This window comes from Colletotrichum siamense (genome assembly GCF_013390195.1).
Source record: "Colletotrichum siamense strain Cg363 chromosome Unknown KSG_Cg363_contig04, whole genome shotgun sequence".
Lineage (NCBI taxonomy): Eukaryota > Fungi > Ascomycota > Sordariomycetes > Glomerellales > Glomerellaceae > Colletotrichum > Colletotrichum siamense.
The window spans coordinates 2,576,085-2,594,483 of NW_023501017.1; the positions used below are offsets into that span (position 1 = coordinate 2,576,085).

The following is an 18,399-nucleotide window of genomic DNA, read 5'->3' on the forward strand; positions in this document are numbered from 1 at the left end:
TTCTTCCAATCTGCCGTAGACAAACGCCTAGCCAAAGCCATCCAATATCCATATAAAAGTGTTCATACACGCCCCGAAATCCTCGCCCGCCGGGCTTCCTCCTCCCTCTTGGCCTCGCTGCGCGCCAAAAAGTCCTGCCTTCCAGCGTAAGACTCCTTGGACCGACCCGCCAGCTCCAACTCGTCCTTGAGACCCTCCTTGTCCACGTACCCGGCCCAGTCCATCTTGCTCTTCTCGACCGTGTTGAGCTTCTTCGCCTGCGCCTGCTTCTCGCGTGCCTTGATCCGCACCGTCATGCCCAGGTTCAAGTCAGACCGCTGCCCGACGATTTCAATGGTGGGCTCAAACGCCGAACGGAATGCCTTCTTCAGAACCCTCTTTGGCTCTTCCGGCTCAGCGGCGGCTTCGTCAGCGGGTGCGTCTTTGCCCAGCGAGGCAAGGTAGAGCTTCGCCTCGGCCGAGTCGCGCGGCACGAGCTTCTCCTCTGTCTGCACTTTTCCGGCAAAATTGTACGTTCGCTTGATGCGGATCATATCTGAGGGCTCGGTTTCCGGTGCGTCGGTTTGCTTTTGCGCGTCTGTTGTGCCGGAAGGTTGCGCGGTGGCGTCCGCTTCTCCGGCGCCCTGTTCTTGGCTCGGTTGCGTCGTCGTCTGCCCCGCGAGCATCTGCGCCCAAATCGCGTCGACGTCGACCGTCACCGGCCCGGTAGCAGCAGCCATCTTTCGCTCTACTTTTCTAATGCACCAAGTCAGCATTCGAGGCCTATTGAGTAACTCAGAGCGACGCGACAACTCACTCTGCAGCGCGCATGCTCCGCGTCTTCACCAGCCCTCCCTCGCCGCCCTCGTCATCCCCGTCCGGCGCCCCATCGCCGCCTCTCGCCTTCTTGCGCTTCTTCTTCGCCTTCTTGATCAGCGCTTCGTCGCCCGAGTTCTCGAATCCCGCATCGTCTGCCTCATCGCCCGCGGCGGCGTCGCGTTTGCGCTTGCTGGTCTTCGCGGTTTCGGAGTCGGAGTCGGAAGAGTCCTCTGCCTCAGACTCGGCACCGCCATCGGCGCCGGCGGCGTCTTCGGGCGCGAAGTCAGAGTCTTGGGAGGACTCGTATTCCTCGTCGTCGATCGTTGGGTCTGGCGGCATCTTGAGGGTCTGGGGTTTCGGGGGTGTAGAAGCTAGGCTGGTGATGTTTGTCGACCTGAAAGATTTGGTCGGTTGGTGTCGGCATTTGATTGACCGAGCTTTCGGTGAGTGGGTCGGTCAATGACCAATCACCAATTCGTGGTTAATTCGACGACTTATGATGGGCTACCCCCAACCTGCACTTGGATGACTCGGCATTTCTGCCATTATCTCCCGAACTAGACTCGTCCTTCACATTGAAGGCCGTTAAACTTTTGGGTTTTCTTCTAGGTGGGGGATCGGCAAGAGACCCATAGAATTCCCATTTAGCCGGCGCGGCCGTTTGTAGCTTCAAAACCGTCGAAGTTATTGACTACATGTGAACCCTCACGACGGCATCTTTCTTCCGAGCACTGCTTGCGTTGACGTCTTTCAAAGTTTTGCGTGAAATTTGGTCTTTTCTGGAGTCTGAAAGTCTTGAAACAAATCCAATCAGACGCGGCTTAATTGACTACTTCTGCATACCTTATCCCGGACCCCGCATCTCCTCGCTCCCGTTCGAGGGACTCGATGCTGGTCCCCAGCTCCTGAGTGGGGGTCTATATCAATCAAGCATATTCTCCCGCCCCTGCGGTTTATTGATTTCTCTCGTCTGCTCCCTTTCATTCCAAAACCATGTCTCCGATAGCAGAACCTCTCACCGAAGCCCAGAAAGAGCACTTCCGGACCACCGGCTGGCTGAAGCTAAGCAATTGCTTCACCAAAGAGCAGGCAGATTGGGTGACAAAAGACGTCTGGACCCGTCTGGGCATGGACCCAAACGATAAGTCAACCTGGAAGCACCGCACAAATATGCCCTCCCACCGCACGTTCGACTGCTCCGAATTCGCACCGAAAGCCTGGGCCGCCATCTGCGAAGTCTGCGGCGGTGAAGACCGCATCGCACCCGACTCGAAACACTGGCGTGACTCCCTCATCGTGAATCTTGGCAGCCCCGAGTTCGAGGGGCAAGAACAGAACCCCAAGGACCTCGACAACTGGCATGTGGACGGCGATTTCTTCGTTCATTACCTCGACTCCGCGGAACAGGGCTTGCTCGTCATACCCCTTTTCACGGACATCGTCCCTGGCGGCGGCGGGACTGTGATTTGCCCCGAAGCGATTCCAAAGGTTGCGAAGCATTTGTACGAACATCCGGACGGGGTCTCGCCACGGATGGTGCCACGGGGTCATCCCGACTTTGCCGCAGAGAGGAACCTAAATTGGTTCAACTCGCTTGCTGAGAGCTGCGGGGAGTTTGTCGAAGCTGTTGGGCAGGTTGGCGACGTGTACCTCCTCCATCCATTGATGCTGCACAGCGCGTCGAGAAATCAGCTACGGAAGTTGCGTATTATCACAAACCCGCCTGTGTCACTGAAAGAACCGCATCGGTTTCATCGACCGCATGGATCAAAGTTCAGCTTGGTGGAGGAGGCAACTTTGAGGGCTTTGGGGGCAGAGTCACTGCCTGAGTGGGGTATCACGTCGCCTAGGGAGAGAGTCGTTCCAGAGAGACTTAAGATTCAAGAGCGGATGAAGGAGGAAGAGCTGAAGAGGCTTCAAGCTAGTGCATAAAGAACTTGTACACACCATATGACAATTGACTCGACTCAGGATATACTCATTATGATCAACGTTGTCAATTGCAGCTGGACTAAGTGACCGCTGCAGGATGAATAAAAGTAGGAATGACTGTGCAACAGTCATAAATCGGCACAACTCAGCTAGTAATACTAGAAGTCTGCCGACCTGAAGTATTACGTTAAAAAGAAGATGATGGGATGAAGAGATGAAGAAGATAAATCCCAGAGTTACTGCCTTACTGGCAATACTACGGCAACTCCACCGGATCATGAGATGCTTGTTTTGGCACTGGCCGCGATTCAAGCTCACTCATAGGTGTCATATCGCTAGGGGAAGAGCCATACATCTCTGCAGGGCCCTTCTGATATTCAGCCATGACCGTTTGATCCAATATTACAGTTTTTGCTTTCCTCCGTCGATAGTAGAAAAAGGCCAACGCGCCAAAACCAGCAAGCGCTGCCACAGAACAACCCAAACCGATGCCTACCTTGGCTCCCGTTGAAAGAACAGCAGAGTCTTCTTTCTGACCGTCATTGCTCGACACGCCAGACTGCACGGGAGGTTCTACGGTAGTGGTGCCGTTTGCCTCGTCTTCGGTCAAGGCCTTCCAAGCTCCCTCCCACGATCGTTCCCAATCATTGCTGCCACTTTTGATGGAAACATCATCTTCGGTAATCTCAATGACGCTTGGAGACAGCTGGATGTTGGGTCCAGGCGCCTGACCAAGCCACCACTTAGACTGCCCCCAATTTGCACCGAGAAACGCGTCCTGGAGAAACGCTCGACCTAAGTTGTATGTGCCAGGGCCGCCAGTAAAGCAAGGAAAGTATTGCATCGGTGAATCGACGAGGGGTTCGGATAGCGTCAAGTTGAGATGGTAAAACGGCACACGGACCGTAGTCGTCTTCGTGTTCGAGTCGGAGAGGAAGGTGAAAGATAATGCTGATGCTGACGAAACAATTTGGCGATATTTTGTAGACTCTGCGTCCCAGATATACAACCCGAGATCGGCGTTGAAAGTAACCGGGAGATTCGCAGCAATGTTGTCGCAGGTTGATCTTGGTAAAGTAAGGTACGGGGAACATCCATCAACAGCCACCGGGAGCCCGTTGGCGATAGAGGTATTCCCTGCGGCTAAGAGACCACTCTTGGCGGTGAATTCGAACGGCGAAGCTCCTTGTATGACATCAATAGCGATATCTTTGAGAGTTATTGGACTCCGAACGAAGTCCTCGTCTGCCACCAAAACGTCCCCGATCAACCTGTTCTGATCGTATCCGCCAAACCAGAGAGATCCCGCCATCTGCGAAGAGACCGATCCAATATGCATGCTGAACGAGTTGGAAGGTATTTTGTCGTTGAACCAGAGCGCACCAGGTATCAGGCTGGCATTAATGGGATACGATGATGTTGTGAAGGACTGATTGACAGTTGCCGCAGCCCCAGTGCCTAGGCACCCAACAAAAGCAGGATACCATGTACCGCCGGGATACGCGATCATTTGGCTTTCCACCAGTGTCAAACTGACATTCTCGACCTGATGTGTCGGCCCAGAAGTTGCGGCTGACTTTAACGCTATTGAATCCACCCAGGAGGTAGGCAAGGTGCCACGAACGTCCATCCCAGCCATCCATTCGTAGAGCGGTGGTTTGTACTGAATTCCAGACGCAGATCCGGTACCATCTTGAAAGGCTTGCGCTCGGTCATACGTCCCTGCTTTCGATGCATAGCAACCGTTGGAGCTGTTTGTCAATTAGGTGTGTGACACAGGGTGGAGGCTCACAGAGGCTAACTGCAGTTAGGGGTCAAAAGATGGATTACTGAAATCTGCCTCCCTATATAATGTGTGTAACCTGCTCCCTATATATAACCTTGCTGCTCTTTTGTTGTTTCCTCCCTATGCTTAACTAGTTCTAGTGATCCTGATAGGGCGCCCTTATCCTAAGAGCTTTGTCTTTAAAGATGAATGTGATATTAGGCTGCCCTATAGTTATTATTCTTACTAGCCTTATATATAGGTTATATTTATGCTGTTAAGGGTATATTTATGCCTAATTAATACCTTTACTTTTTAACTAATTATACTTTCCTTTATAATATCTCTTGCTTTTAAGTTAGCAGTTAACTTACTTTTTAAGGTTAATATAACTTATTTTTTAAGGCTAATAATTATTTCCTCTTTAATATATACTTTCTTATTTCCTTTCCTCTTTTTTCCTTATTTAAGAATAACTTTATATATTTTACTTATTACCTTTTTTATATTATTATTATATCTTCTCTACTAATTATTTATATTATTAGATCTTTATTTATATAGTAGTTCTTAAGATATATTATTACTATATCTTTCTCTCTTTTATACTACTAACTTACTAGCTAGTCTTATTATATCTACTGTTCTTGCCTTTAGTGCCCCCCTATCCCCTAACCTTAATAGTAATAGTAGTAGTAAGCGCCCTCTATCTAACTTTACTTACCTTAATATATATATGCTCTTTATATATATGCTACTTTTATTTATTATTATTTAGCTTACTTCTTAGAAGAAAAGAAAGAAGGTTATAAAAGTGATTAAGGTTAGTAGTGCTTAGGTTAGTTATATATATTATATTACTTATGTTAGACGTAAAGCAGCTAACCTTAATATTAAGTGCTATAATTAAATAGGTATATATTATAATATTACTATTTTATTATAATACTAATAATAGTTTTAGGTAAAGGTGTTTACTATATAGAGTATACTTCTTATAGATATACCTATCTTAGTAGTATAAGTATGCTGCTTCCTTATTACTTCCTTATAGTATCTTAATTACTTTAGATCTTTAACTTTACTGAGGAGGCTATTAATAACCTCTAAGATACTATAGAAGCTTTTAATAATAATATTTATAACTTAGAGGTAAGTTATAGCTCTCTAGTTATTCTTATAATATTCTTTTACTAATTCCTCTAAGTTTAAGAGGATTACTAAGTTATTATTAGTAATATACTAAAGGTGCTTTCTTGCTATAACTCTACTTTTATATATATTATGCCCCCTCTTTAAGCTAAGATTAAGTTTAAAGATCTTATTAGTACTACTCTTATACCTCTTATTCTTATTACTCTTACTTTTATTATTAGTACTACTCTTATATTTATTTTTAGCTCTACTTTTAAGTAGCTCTTAGCTTATATAATTATAGTTATAGAGAACTTTACTTTTCTTAATATTACTCTTATTATACTTTTTAGCTATATAGTTATTACTCTTAATAAGATTTAATAAGTAGTTTACTTTATATATTATTATTTATACTTTTTGAGAACTTAGCTAACTTATTATTATAATATATCTATTTTACTTATATTAAGGGAGAAAGAGAAGAGGAGGAAGAAGAGGAAGAAAGAGAGGAGGAGGAGAGTGAGGAGGAAGAGGAGACTTTATAATACTTTACTTACTACTTAAAAGTTACTCTTATACTACTTTTATGCTGCTACTATATTATTAGGGGGATTAGGTTTTAAAGTTTATAGATAGTTAAGTAGAAAGTTAATTAGTATAACTTCTATATTACTTACTAACTATAGACTATATAGTTTCTCTATAACTATTATTTAATTAATATTACCTCTTTATAATACTATATTAGCGTTATATCCTTAATATAATATTCTAGCTCTTATATATCTTTATTAATATTATACCCCTATTATTAAATAAAGTATTACTTTTTTTTCTTAAAGCTTTAATAGTTTATAATATAGTTAACCTTATATAGAGGTTTATTATTAATATTACTAATAGGTAGTAGTTAGTATAATGCTTTATTATAGTGATTATATAGCTCTAAGAGGGATATATAGAAGATATTATAAATTTAATATTAGCTAGGAATATCTAATTAGTAAGCTACTCTTAATATTTCTATAATTACTAAGATAGTAAAAGGTCTTAGATACTTATTAGCTAACTTCTAGTTAGGTTGCTATCTCTAAATATGTTTTTTAGATAGAAATATTAAGTTTCTAACCTTATAAGCTTTATAGACTTATATTTTATTAGCTTAAGTTACGTATACCTATTATATATACTGTAGTAGGGGCTTAAGGGCTTCTTAGTTAGTATGAAGTTGTTCTATATAGTTAGCTGCTATAGCATTCTTAGTAGTTAGCTTTATATTAAGCTTTATAGTTATAAGACTAATTAGTAGAAATCTAAAAAGGGCCTCTATTAGTGTTACTTATATTACTAAATACTAAGTGTTATTATATATAAATTATATAAGGTGAAGTTATTACGCTTAATCTGATTAGTCTTATATATAGAAGTACTATAGGTACTGCTCTAAGTGTTAGTTCTGCTGTTCTATCTAGCTGTTTATCTAAGAGTAGAAAGCTATACTTAGCTGCCTCTTAATAGCTAAGAGGTAGTAGAGGTATATTTAGAATTTATTAGTGAAGAGTGATCCCCTATTAGAGATAATGCTTTTAGGGATGCTAAATATCTTAAAGATCTTAGTGAATAATAGATTAATAAGGCTTTAGGTAGTAAGCGTTAAGTATATAGTAATATATATACTATATTTAGTGAGCTAATTAACTATTATTAAGATAGTATTATAAGATTTATAGCTTAGGAGTGTTATTAATATAGGTAATCTAGTAATAAAGTTAAGGGAGATCTCTTATTAAGGCTGTTATAGTATAAATAGGAGCTATAATAACCTATAAAGGTGATAATAGTAGGGTTTTATTCTCTAGTATACTATATAAGTATTAATATAAGCCTTAATATCCTTACTTATTAAGTCTTAATAGTAATATCTCTTAAGTAGCATTAATATCTGCTTAATATTATAATACCTTGCTATTAGTATATTATAGCACCTCTTAATAACCTCCTAATAGATGCTGTGGTATATAGGAATATATATATAATTACTAAAATATAGTAACTTTTGCGTATTATATCCTTAGCTTCTCTGCTAGTAACCTTTAGCTTATTATAAGCGTTAGTGCTTCTTAGCTTATTAGTGTTCCTTAATAAAAGCGTCTTTTTATTAGGCTATTAGTAATTAGCTTATTATTAATATCTAACCCTTTTTAATAGCTATTTTAAGCGCTATATCTTTAATATAGTCTTATAGAATAAGTAGCTTATAATTTATAGTTTTAGTAGTAAGCTTAAATATCTCTTTAAGTATTATACTATTACTTTAACGCCTTAAGTTTATAGCTCTATTATACCTCTTAAGTGGCTTTTTAGAGCTTATATCTTAAGCTAGAGCTCCTACCCTCCTTTATTTACTTTACTACTATAGTAACTATATAACCTTAATTTTAGTGCTACTCTTATAGTAATACTTTATAGATATTACTACTATAATAAGTAGCTCCTATATAGCTTTTACGCTTAATAGCTATATTCTTATATCCTTAAGTAATTCTTAAGCTCCTCCCTTAAAGTGTATAAAGCTATAGTTAGGTCTCTATAAAAGCCTATCTGCTAAATTCTTTACTCTTAGTTTAAACTTAATATTAATATTAAAAGCTATTAACTTATTAAGCTAGTATAGCTACTTACTATTTAGTTTCTTTTTTATATTAAGAAACTATAAGTTAAAGTAATTTATAAACACTATAATATAGTTTTTACTATATACTAAATAATGCTATTAGTTCCTTAGAGCGTTTATAATAATAAAAAGCTTTATATCTCTTATTTTATAGTAGCTCTCTATATCTATTAACTTTTACGATCTAAATATAATAAAGTGCTAATAGCTCTTAAATAGCTAAGTGATTACTACCTTAATCGCTTATATAGAAGTATTAATTTATAGCTTTATTAGTAGTATAGGATTAAAATGCTGTAGTATAAGTGCTTTAGTGAATACTTTAAGGAGCGTCTTAAATACTATAATAGCGCTTAGTAGCAAATTAATTTCTCTTAGCTTTACTTTTTAAAGTAGGTTTATTAATAGTATAGTGATCTTAATATAGTTTAATATAAACTATTTATAGAACTTAGTGAAGCTTAAGAACGTTTAGATATCCTTAATACTACGTAATAGTAGCTAGTTTACTATAGCTTTAATATATACTAACTCTATTTTAATCCTTTTATTTAATATAATATATCTTAAGAAGCTTATATATAAAGTGTGAAACTTATATTTATTACTATTTAAGTATAAGTTCTACTAATAAAGCTATTTAAGTATACTATATATATATTCCTTATATGCTTTATAACTACTACTATATATTAAGATATTATCTAGGTATATAATATATATAGTGTTTATTAAGTTGCTTAGAATATTATTAATATATATTTAGAAGGTAGCTAATATATTAGTTAAGCTGAATAGGATAACTAAGTACTTAAACTAGCTATACTTTATATAGAAGGTAGTCTTTTACTTATTACCTTTAGTGATATATATCTAATAATAAGTATTCTTAAGATTAAGTTTAGTGAAGATTAATATATTAGATAGGTAGTTTAGAATCTCTCTAATTAGTAGTAGTAGTATTTTATTTTTATATATAATCTTATTTATTACTTTATAGTTAATATAAAGCTATAGCTCTCTACCCTTCTTAAGGATAAATAAGATAGGTGCCCCTATTAAGCTAGTTAATAGGTATATCTAACCTCTTGCTTCTACTTTTATTAAGTAATCCTATAGGATCTTAAGCTTATAGTTTAATAATAGGTAGATAGGGCCTTAAGGAATAAGAGTAGCGTTATTAAGCTTAATATAATAGTTATAAGCTGCTCTTTTAGGGAGTAAAATAGCTTTCTCTTTTGAAAATAGATTATTAAAGTTATTATAGTATGCTTACTAGTTCTCTATATTACTTAATAGTGCTAGAGGTGTGTTAATAGCTAAGGTAATAGCAATATAAGCTATTATAGCATATTATAAGCTATTTAGTAGCTTCTTCTTGAGGGCGTCTAAGTGGATATAATATTTATAGATTAGATAGCACTATTACTATTATTACTAGCTAATAAGAAGGTTAATATCCTCTAACTATAAGATGCTTAGGATTAGTATAGGTGTTAATAGATCTACTATAATAAAGTAGTATAGCTATATCTCTATGATATTATTGCTATTAGAGATTCTTAGTTAGAGGTAGTAGGTTCTAAGTGTTTAGATCTCTTAGTTATTTATATTTACTAGCTAGGAGGCTAGGTAGATATATAGATTAGCTTTAAATACGTTAAGTAAGCTATAGCTAATAATATTTCCCTCTAATCTTAAGTTAATAAGCGCCTTTAGTTTTGCTTAATTATTATTAAGTTATACTTAGGTTAGGATATCTAAGTAGCACCCTTATTATTATAAATCTATAGTATAAATAGGTATAGTATTAAAGTTTATTACTAAGCCTAGCTGCTCTAGAGCTATGCTGTTTATAAAGTAATTAGCTGCTTTATAGCTTTTTTAGCTATATTTTCTATATATTATATTTAGATATATATTAGCTAAATAGCTTGTTTTACTATAGTTATAGTACTATTAAAGCTATACTTTTAAGTATAAGCAGTCTCTTACTATATAGCTAGATTTATAATAGTTATAATAAATAGTATTTTTAGGAGGGGACTTATACTATTAGAGGGGTGTAGTAGTATTATTAGCTAGCTACTGCTTAGTTAGTAAGGTGCTTCTTAGTAGGCTATTTAGAGGGGAAGCCTATTAGTTAAAGAATATTAATAAAGACTGCTTAATATATTATACTAAGGAGATAAGCTTATTATAGGTATATAGAAGTATTATTTATAAGGTTATAATATAGTATAGTTATAGCTATAGCTTACTAAGTAGTATTAAAATATACTGCTTCTCTATTAGGTAGTAGTCTAATTTAAGCTTTAGGTTATTAATATAACTTATAAATTTATTAACCTACTTTTTAAGCCTTTAGGAGGTATTATTTAGATATATATTAGTAGTTATACTATAGCTTATAAGGTTAGATAAATTATTATATAAAAAGGTTTTAAGCTATAGAAAAGTAATCTAGCTTATATAGAAGCTTAGCTCTTTTTAGAGGTTATAGATATAATATATCTATAAGGTCTTAAGATAGCTATAAATATAGCTTACTATATATATTACTTTATTACTATTAGTATATATCTAGTATGCTTATAGATTAAATTAGTAGCTATAATTAAATAGGAAGCTTTATAGATCTCTTATTAACCCTCTTAAATATAATAAGGTAAGTAGTAAAACTTACTAGAAGATAGTATTAAAGCTTTAAGGTTAAAGTTTAGTAAGTATAAAGCTAGTAGCTTATAGCTTATTTATAAAGTAAGGTTAGCTTTATTCTTATAACTTAGAAGCTTTAGATTTAGTAAGGTTAGATAAAATAGTTTTATAACTAAAGATTAAAGCTTTAGTAATATTAAATATAGTATTAAATTAAGTTAAAGTAAGCTTACTATAGCTTAATTTAGGTGCTAGGCTAGCTAAGGCGCTCTAGAGGCGCTCTAACTTAGTATACCTCCTATATAAGCGTTCCTTATATATAATAATAAGGATCTCCTCTTTAAGTATATGCTCTTCTTTATATAATTTAGATAATTAATTATTAGTAGTATAATTTAGCTATTTATAGGTTTAAGTATACTTAGCTAATAAGGGTTTACTATATTACTTCTACTTAAGAGGAGTAATACCCCCCTATTTTTATTATATCCTCTTTAGAGTTAATTAGTTATTTACCCTTTATTATAGAGGTAGTAAGTCTTACTATTCTTACTTATCTTAAACGCTTAGAGCAGTTAATAATAATAATACCTTATTACTAGGTTACTATATAGATTATACTCTCTTAGTATATTATATTTAAGCTAGTATTTTAAGCTTCTAGCTTAATCCCCTTTATAGGTAGAGATTTTAGACTATTAATTAGGTGTATAATATAGAGTAGAGGTTTATAGAGGCTAACTATAATTAGGGGTTAAAAGATAGATTACTGAAATCTACTTCTCTATATAATATGTGTAACCTGCTCCTTATATATAACCTTGCTGCTCCTTTGTTGCTTCCTCCCTACGCCTAACTGGTTCTAGTGATCCTAACACTGTTAAGCTTGCAGTAGTCTGTGGATATGACGAGAGACTGGAATGTGTGTCCTGGATACAGAGCGACCTTTGAGTTTTCGCCAACGTTGACCTCAACTGCTTGCCATGGGCCATCGGGACCGAATGTTGCTGATGACCATGTTGCTTCGAACGGGGCCGAACTGGCCGCTTGAGTGAGCGTAGTCAAGTGATGTATCAGCCAAAAATAAAAGGCCACAGATGAGCCTCGGAAACTAACTTTCATGACTAGGCGATGATTAAATCTCGACAGTCTCGACAAACACGAAGAATACAAATGCATGGAAGAGAGGGGGAAACAAAAGAGAGAAGGGAATGAACATAACATGGCACACCAACAACACTTTTTGGCTGTGCCTCACTCCATTCCCAGAAGAAGACAAGATCCATGACAATTGCGAAGAACAACGCCCATCAAATTGTCAGCCACGGTGGGTATTCTCCAACTTGCCCTGCTTTTCCAGTTGTCGGAACACGCGGGTTAGTCTTCGTCGCCGTGCCACATCGTCGGTGATCACTGCAATTGGTTGATTTTCGTCAGGAATTCCACTCAAAATACTACCAACACGAAATGAAGTCTGGGAGGCTGCTGCTCTCTTGCTTGGCAGCATGCACGTTAAATGAGGTCCAATCATGGCATGGATGCGCACCAAGGAAAGCTGTATCAACTTGACATTTCGCACTCAACGCCAACATAGAAGTTTCTCATTCCTTTTGTGCTGTGACACGGATTCTGGCATGAAAGAGTTTAGCTTGCCCAAGAAAGAAGACGCTCAAATTGAGTAGGTACTGAACACAATTCCCGTTTTTTTTGATGCTTGAAGTTAGTGCCAAGGAGACCAACGGCCGTCTACCTGAATTCAGACACAACCCCTTGCTTCATGATTCCACTCTTTACATTACGTGACAGGGTTAGTGCGGCACAGAAGGAGGTCATTCGCAAGTTCAGTTGTGTCACCGAGGTTGAGCAGTAATCGCATCACCGGTCCTCTTTCACCAGTCCTATCCAAGATCACTATCTTCTACCTACTTCATGCATCGATTCGAATTTTACGAAGGTTCAAACTTGCAGCATAGTAGGAACGACACTTTGGTTTTGTTACCCAGTTTTTTTTTTTTTAGTGTTCTAGAAAGAGAAAATTCTTACTAATAAACTTCAAGGTATCAACAGATATGCTGCCATTTGGCCTCATCTCTCAAGGTCACAGAGTAGTAGGAACGACACGACTTACAAGTGGTGAGGCGCGCGCCAGAGCGGAGCGGCGCAGTCAGGGGGTTGCATCTTCAAGCGGCAAATCAACGTTTCTGATTGGGTCCGAGCACCAACAAGAGATGCAGCACCCCGGAACCAACGACATAACTACAAAGCGTCCTGCAAACAGGAGAAGGCTCGGTCTTTTTGACTCTCCCCTATTCAACATTCTGCTTCCTGTGGGCCAGTCTTGCAGAGCCTTAAAGCATCAGTTCCGCGACGCAAACGATTCGCACGGCGCTTGATGCACTCACTGTACTAGCTGCTCGCAACCACCAACATGAGCACTCTTTTCAGTCATAGGCGGATCTCCATAGCGGGACTCTGGAGAAGGCAAAACGTCTCGGCACGTTTGTGCGTCACCGGAATTCTTAGCTTGGTGCTCCTTATCTCGGACTCTCGCGGATGGGCTTTCGACCCCGCCTGGTACGAATCTTCTTTGGCCGAGAATGATTCGACATGTTCTGTTATACGGCCAATCATTCAATTGGCTGGGAGTGTATTGAATGCTTTACACATCAATATCTCAAAACGCGTTCCTTTCGAGCTCGTCGCCCGCCTTGCCGCCTACGCCATCACCATCTCACACATCTCTGCGATTGCCTATCTAATCCATAACAATGTGATTTCGGGCTTTCTCGGCAATACGACAGTACCCTGGAGCGATACGAAGAGAGAAGTTTCTCACAGAAATCTTGGAACACGCAGAGATGTGTCTTCCACTTCATTGTCTTGGATTGTCATCTTATCTATCTTTGGCGTATTCTCGTCAGCACTATGGACTGGCGCAATAATGCCGACAAAACATACTGCGGTTGTTTCAGGCAGCATCTCCATCCCATCCTTCGCAAACACGACGTTCATAAAGAACTACCTAGTCGACAATAATGACGGAAAGTCCACTTCTTCCATCAGCCCCAACCTTTTGAAATCTTTGACCGGATTCAAGCCTTCTACAACAGGACAACCGAAACTCGATGACACCGGCTACTTCTTTGAGGGAAGGTCGTATGGAGTTGCCTCATCAGTGGGCATCTCAGACGATGGTCTCAAGAAGTCCGTTCGGAAATACCGGTTTGAGGAGGTTGGCTACCTCCCTCAGGTTGAGTGTCTGTACAACAGCAGCACGAACTTTCGGATCGGGAAAGAATATCCTCATAGAACTTTTGCCGTCACTGGATTCCTACCCGACTCTGTGGGCAGTGCTCAATGGTCTGAGTACATCGGTGCAACTTCTGACTCCATCGTTGCCATTGGTGTCGCCGACAGCGCTCAGTCGCCTCGACGCTACATCTCCATCGCGGCAGGAGAAAATTACCGAGCATTAAACACCACGCAGTGCACAGTAGACTTTGTGCCTACGTTGTTCCAGGCAACAGTCGATGTCAAAGATAAGAGCATCGCTGTCGTTCCAATGAGCGGTGTTAAGACTCAAGACATCGACCCAGAGCGCATCTTGACACGAAGAGCAGTAAGACAATTCGACGTGATGTCGAACAGCTTGCAGAGCTTCTATGGTTCTGTACTTGGAGATGCCCTTCTCTCGAGCATTGCCGCCTGGAACAGTTCGTTCAACGCACAGGGTCTGGTACCAGAACGGGATGCGACATTGTCCGGACTGGAACACGCCTTTGCCGTCATGACTGATTCAATACTAGCGGGCTATGGACAGATTCAACTGGGTCACTTATCCAAGCCAACAACAGCAGAAGTCGAGGTTGATGTTTATGTACTGGGAAAGAAGGCGTTCACCAGCGTAGCTGTGGTGATCAACGCCATGATCACTGTTGCATTTCACTTCTACATTCCGTCATAGGGGCTTCAAAGACCACGTCAGTTGGAAATCGTTCCTCAGCGCTTTTTCAATGATATTGTTGTGTCAACCTTTCTGAGTTATCTTTTTTTTCGTCATCTCCCCAGCACAAATTGCACTGCTCGGCTCAGCGACGTGAAGCATGTCAAATAAATCTGTTTCTGTGCAGGGCAAAAGGTACTCTTGAGTCTCCTGAAATGCTCAACTGGCTGGATACTAGCTAGTTGGTAGAAGCCACTGCCATGCTATGCATGACTACTCAAAAAGACTTTTAGGTGCACTTGTTTCATTTGAGGGCCGCAAATGAATGCCGCGGAAATGCGTACTTTAGACTAAAATGACGCCAGGTTCCTGTTGCGGACTGAGGGAAATGTATTCCCGTCCGTACGAGTCTGTCCGAGGTACTCGCAATCCAAACACGAGAAGTCTACTGCAACGCATGTAGAACGCCACCTTGCGATTTCATCTCTGAAATTTAAATAAATTAAGAGAGAACTGCTCAGTCGGATTATAAACGTTCAACGACGTCCAAAGTATGGCCGTGGCATGTATTCCACTGCTTTCAGACTTTCTTTTAGTACTGTAGTTGTTAAGAACATGTTCGTCTCATCTTTTCTCACGCCCGTTTTCGCTCTCGCCCTGGCTCGTTTAGTTGGAGGACAACTTCTGAAAAGAGATAGTCCGCAGCCGTTTGGGTTCTTCGACAACAACGTTATCTACCAGCCCGAAGATGGGAAATCGGCCTTGTATCCTCGCTTTGTCGAACTGGAAGATGGCACACTTCTGGTTACATCTTCATTGAGTGGCTACTCAGCTTCATTTTTTCCTGTTTTCGAGAGCAAAGATGGCGGTGCAAGTTGGTCTTGGATTTCCAACATAACCGACCAGGTCAACGGTTGGGGTCTCAGCGCTCAGCCTGCATTAGCTGAATTGACAGAGCCTCTCGGTGGCTACCCAGCTGGCACAATTCTGGCTACAGGAAACAGTTGGTCAGAAAATGGCACTCGCTTCGATATCTACGCCAGCACCGATGGAGCAAAGACTTGGGAATTTGTGAGCCTCGCGGCTGAGGGGGGCAGGCCGAACACCACCAATGGAGCAGATCCCGTGTGGGAGCCGTACTTGCTGTAAGCACTCCTTTACCCCATCGCCTACGCCAAGTTGTACAGTCCTTGTGTTTCGCCCCTTCTTCTTGAGCTCACGATCATACTAGCATCTACAACAATTCTCTCGTTTGCTACTACAGCGATCAGCGTGACCCGTTGCACGGTCAGAAGTTGGCACACCAAAGGTCTTTCGACTTGCGACACTGGGAACCTGTTGTCAATGATGTAGCATACGCCGAATATGCTCGACGCCCTGGAATGACGGTGGTGACGTACGTGCAGCCAATCGACAGCTGGGTGCTGGTGTACGAGTTCCCAGGAGCTCCGAATATTACTGGCGCCGAGTATCCCGTCTACTACCGCATCGCACGCAGCCCACTTGAGTTTGATGCCGCGCCACACCACCTTCTTGACACGCGGCGCTTTGGCTCAGCTGCGGCGGCCAGCGCATCTCCGTACGTAACTTGGTCGCCCGAACCGGCGCCCAACGGTACCATCATCGTCTCCGACGCCGATCATTCAGCAGTCTTCACGAATACGGCGCTCGGCGATGGGGGATCTTGGCAGGTCAACAACGTGTCACAGCCGAGCTCATACAGCCGCGCAGTGCACGTGTTCCAGAAACAGCCTGATAGACTCATGATCCTAGGGGCTTCTGTCTTCAACCAGCAACCAGGCGTCAAATATCCGCTTAGCCTTAGTGTCGTCAGTTTGAACAAGACACTCCGGAACTCTTGGCCGCTTACTGAATGACTGCGGGTCAATGACAAACTTTCAACAGCGCGTCTGTATCAACAGCTTTGTGGAAGTTGTTGGGATGTAGCACAACACGAGTAGAGACAAGGTTAGAGAATTGAATTTCAGAACCACCGAATGATTATTCAGAAGCACTGCATGTATTATGCAACCGTTACGATACTATGAGGCGAAAAGTTTAAACCACGAAAGCGAAAAAGGTAGACAAGTGACAGGGGTTAGGGTTAGGGCCTGATATTACATGTCTATCCAGGTACTAGTGCATGTAGTAAGTTTGATTGAGTGTCATCGATCCTTGGAAGAGTTCCGTTGTCTAGCCTATGGACTTTCATTGGCTCTTAGCTTGGTAGTCTTGAGAACAGTACTAATTACTCAAATCCAGTCAGGTTTTGTCAAGATCAGAGGCGGCCCAACATGTGAGTGATAAGACCTTTCGAAAGCTGACCATTGTTCTCAACCATGTCCCGGAAACTCTGCCATGTCCACAAAATATCTATCTTGCAAGCCGCGTACAGAGTGACCAGATGTCTCAGCGGCTCCTTGTCATCCTGCTGGTGCTTCGTAGCTTTGTAGGTATACTTGACAAGATCTGCGACATCGCCGATGGCTTCGTCATTGAACTCATCTAGGAGAAGTTCCTCAAGGGCTGCCCTTAGCTTGCGCAGCGACAGTTCCTGTAGACTTTCAATGTCGTGCTTCTTAGCAAAAACATACATTTCCGCGTTGGATAGGAAAAGCTCGGTATGGTCCCCCTTCCCATCAACAAATTCCTCCGGCTGTATCGGTTCCGGGTGCAGGTTCAAAAACTGACTCCATGGCCTTTTGCGATTGCGCCGTCGCTGGTTCGGCTGGCGTTGTGCAGGCTGATCCCACGATGAATCTGCAGACTGGGACAAAGTCTCTGATACCGCGGAATCTTCTTTGCCAGGGATCATGGCACCATATTCAATCATGCCATGACGAGGGACGACTTTTGCCTCCTTATAGTCACCCGTGTAGATGTAGCTTACGAAGCGACCGAAGATCGCCTCGCCAACGTCTCCCCAATGGACCGAGCCATGATTTTGTTCCGTTGCATGTTCCACCACGAGCTTTTCTAGTGACGGAGACTGAGCTGCAAGAAGCTCACTGTGAACGTAAAATATGGTGCCTGCGCGACCGATTTTGAATGTGACGGGTATAGACTGGGTAGAGCTATCGTGGCATGACGATTAGCATGAAGAATCAAGATGATTCAGGATCTTACCTTGGGAGTGATGTTGAAGACATCTTGTCGAGATCACCATGTCCGTTCCTATTGTTTGATAGACTCGGTGGCTGCGTGTTTGTGTTGAATCGTGGGAGGAATCAGTGAAGTCATGGCGCTTAAATAATTAGAAAATCATTTAGGCTGCAACCGAGCTCTATGGCAAGAATCTCTCAAGGTCTTGAAAATCTTGCAATGGGCTTGAGCTTAGAAATCGTGATTGCTAACCTTGTCCTCTTATGTCAAGCCTCTGCGGGGCTAAAAAGGCTCTCAAGAACTCAAAGTCATTTACATTAACAAAGGTGTCGGGCGCGTGACCAGGATTGTGTATATCTATCTAGGTATGCGTGAAAACAAGCTCGAAAC

At 40.8% G+C, this 18,399-nt stretch overlaps 6 protein-coding genes across 6 annotated transcripts; 3 read left to right on the forward strand and 3 right to left on the reverse strand.

Moving 5' to 3' along the window:
• Positions 1-62: 62 nt before the first annotated feature.
• Positions 63-1,137, reverse strand: SWC5 (SWR1-complex protein 5; the record flags this gene model as incomplete). Its single annotated transcript, XM_036638471.1, has 2 exons — positions 63-735; positions 797-1,137. The coding sequence occupies 2 exons, from the start codon at positions 1,135-1,137 to the stop codon at positions 63-65; spliced, it is 1,014 nt and encodes a 337-aa protein (XP_036495422.1).
• A 654-nt stretch (positions 1,138-1,791) lies between these two features.
• On the forward strand, positions 1,792-2,730 carry CGCS363_v006623 (uncharacterized protein; the record flags this gene model as incomplete). The annotated part of the gene is made up of 1 exon (XM_036638472.1): positions 1,792-2,730. The coding sequence occupies one exon, from the start codon at positions 1,792-1,794 to the stop codon at positions 2,728-2,730; it is 939 nt and encodes a 312-aa protein (XP_036495423.1).
• A 256-nt stretch (positions 2,731-2,986) lies between these two features.
• Positions 2,987-4,069, reverse strand: CGCS363_v006624 (uncharacterized protein; the record flags this gene model as incomplete). The annotated part of the gene is made up of 1 exon (XM_036638473.1): positions 2,987-4,069. One exon carries the CDS (start codon positions 4,067-4,069, stop codon positions 2,987-2,989), a length of 1,083 nt encoding a protein of 360 aa, XP_036495416.1.
• Positions 4,070-13,905: 9,836 nt separating this feature from the next.
• Positions 13,906-14,928, forward strand: CGCS363_v006625 (uncharacterized protein; the record flags this gene model as incomplete). The annotated part of the gene is made up of 1 exon (XM_036638474.1): positions 13,906-14,928. One exon carries the CDS (start codon positions 13,906-13,908, stop codon positions 14,926-14,928), a length of 1,023 nt encoding a protein of 340 aa, XP_036495417.1.
• A 594-nt stretch (positions 14,929-15,522) lies between these two features.
• On the forward strand, positions 15,523-16,784 carry CGCS363_v006626 (uncharacterized protein; the record flags this gene model as incomplete). The annotated part of the gene is made up of 2 exons (XM_036638475.1): positions 15,523-16,052; positions 16,139-16,784. The coding sequence occupies 2 exons, from the start codon at positions 15,523-15,525 to the stop codon at positions 16,782-16,784; spliced, it is 1,176 nt and encodes a 391-aa protein (XP_036495418.1).
• A 401-nt stretch (positions 16,785-17,185) lies between these two features.
• CGCS363_v006627 (uncharacterized protein) lies at positions 17,186-18,056 on the reverse strand (the record flags this gene model as incomplete). Its single annotated transcript, XM_036638476.1, has 2 exons — positions 17,186-17,981; positions 18,034-18,056. 2 exons carry the CDS (start codon positions 18,054-18,056, stop codon positions 17,186-17,188), a joined length of 819 nt encoding a protein of 272 aa, XP_036495419.1.
• Positions 18,057-18,399: the final 343 nt, after the last annotated feature.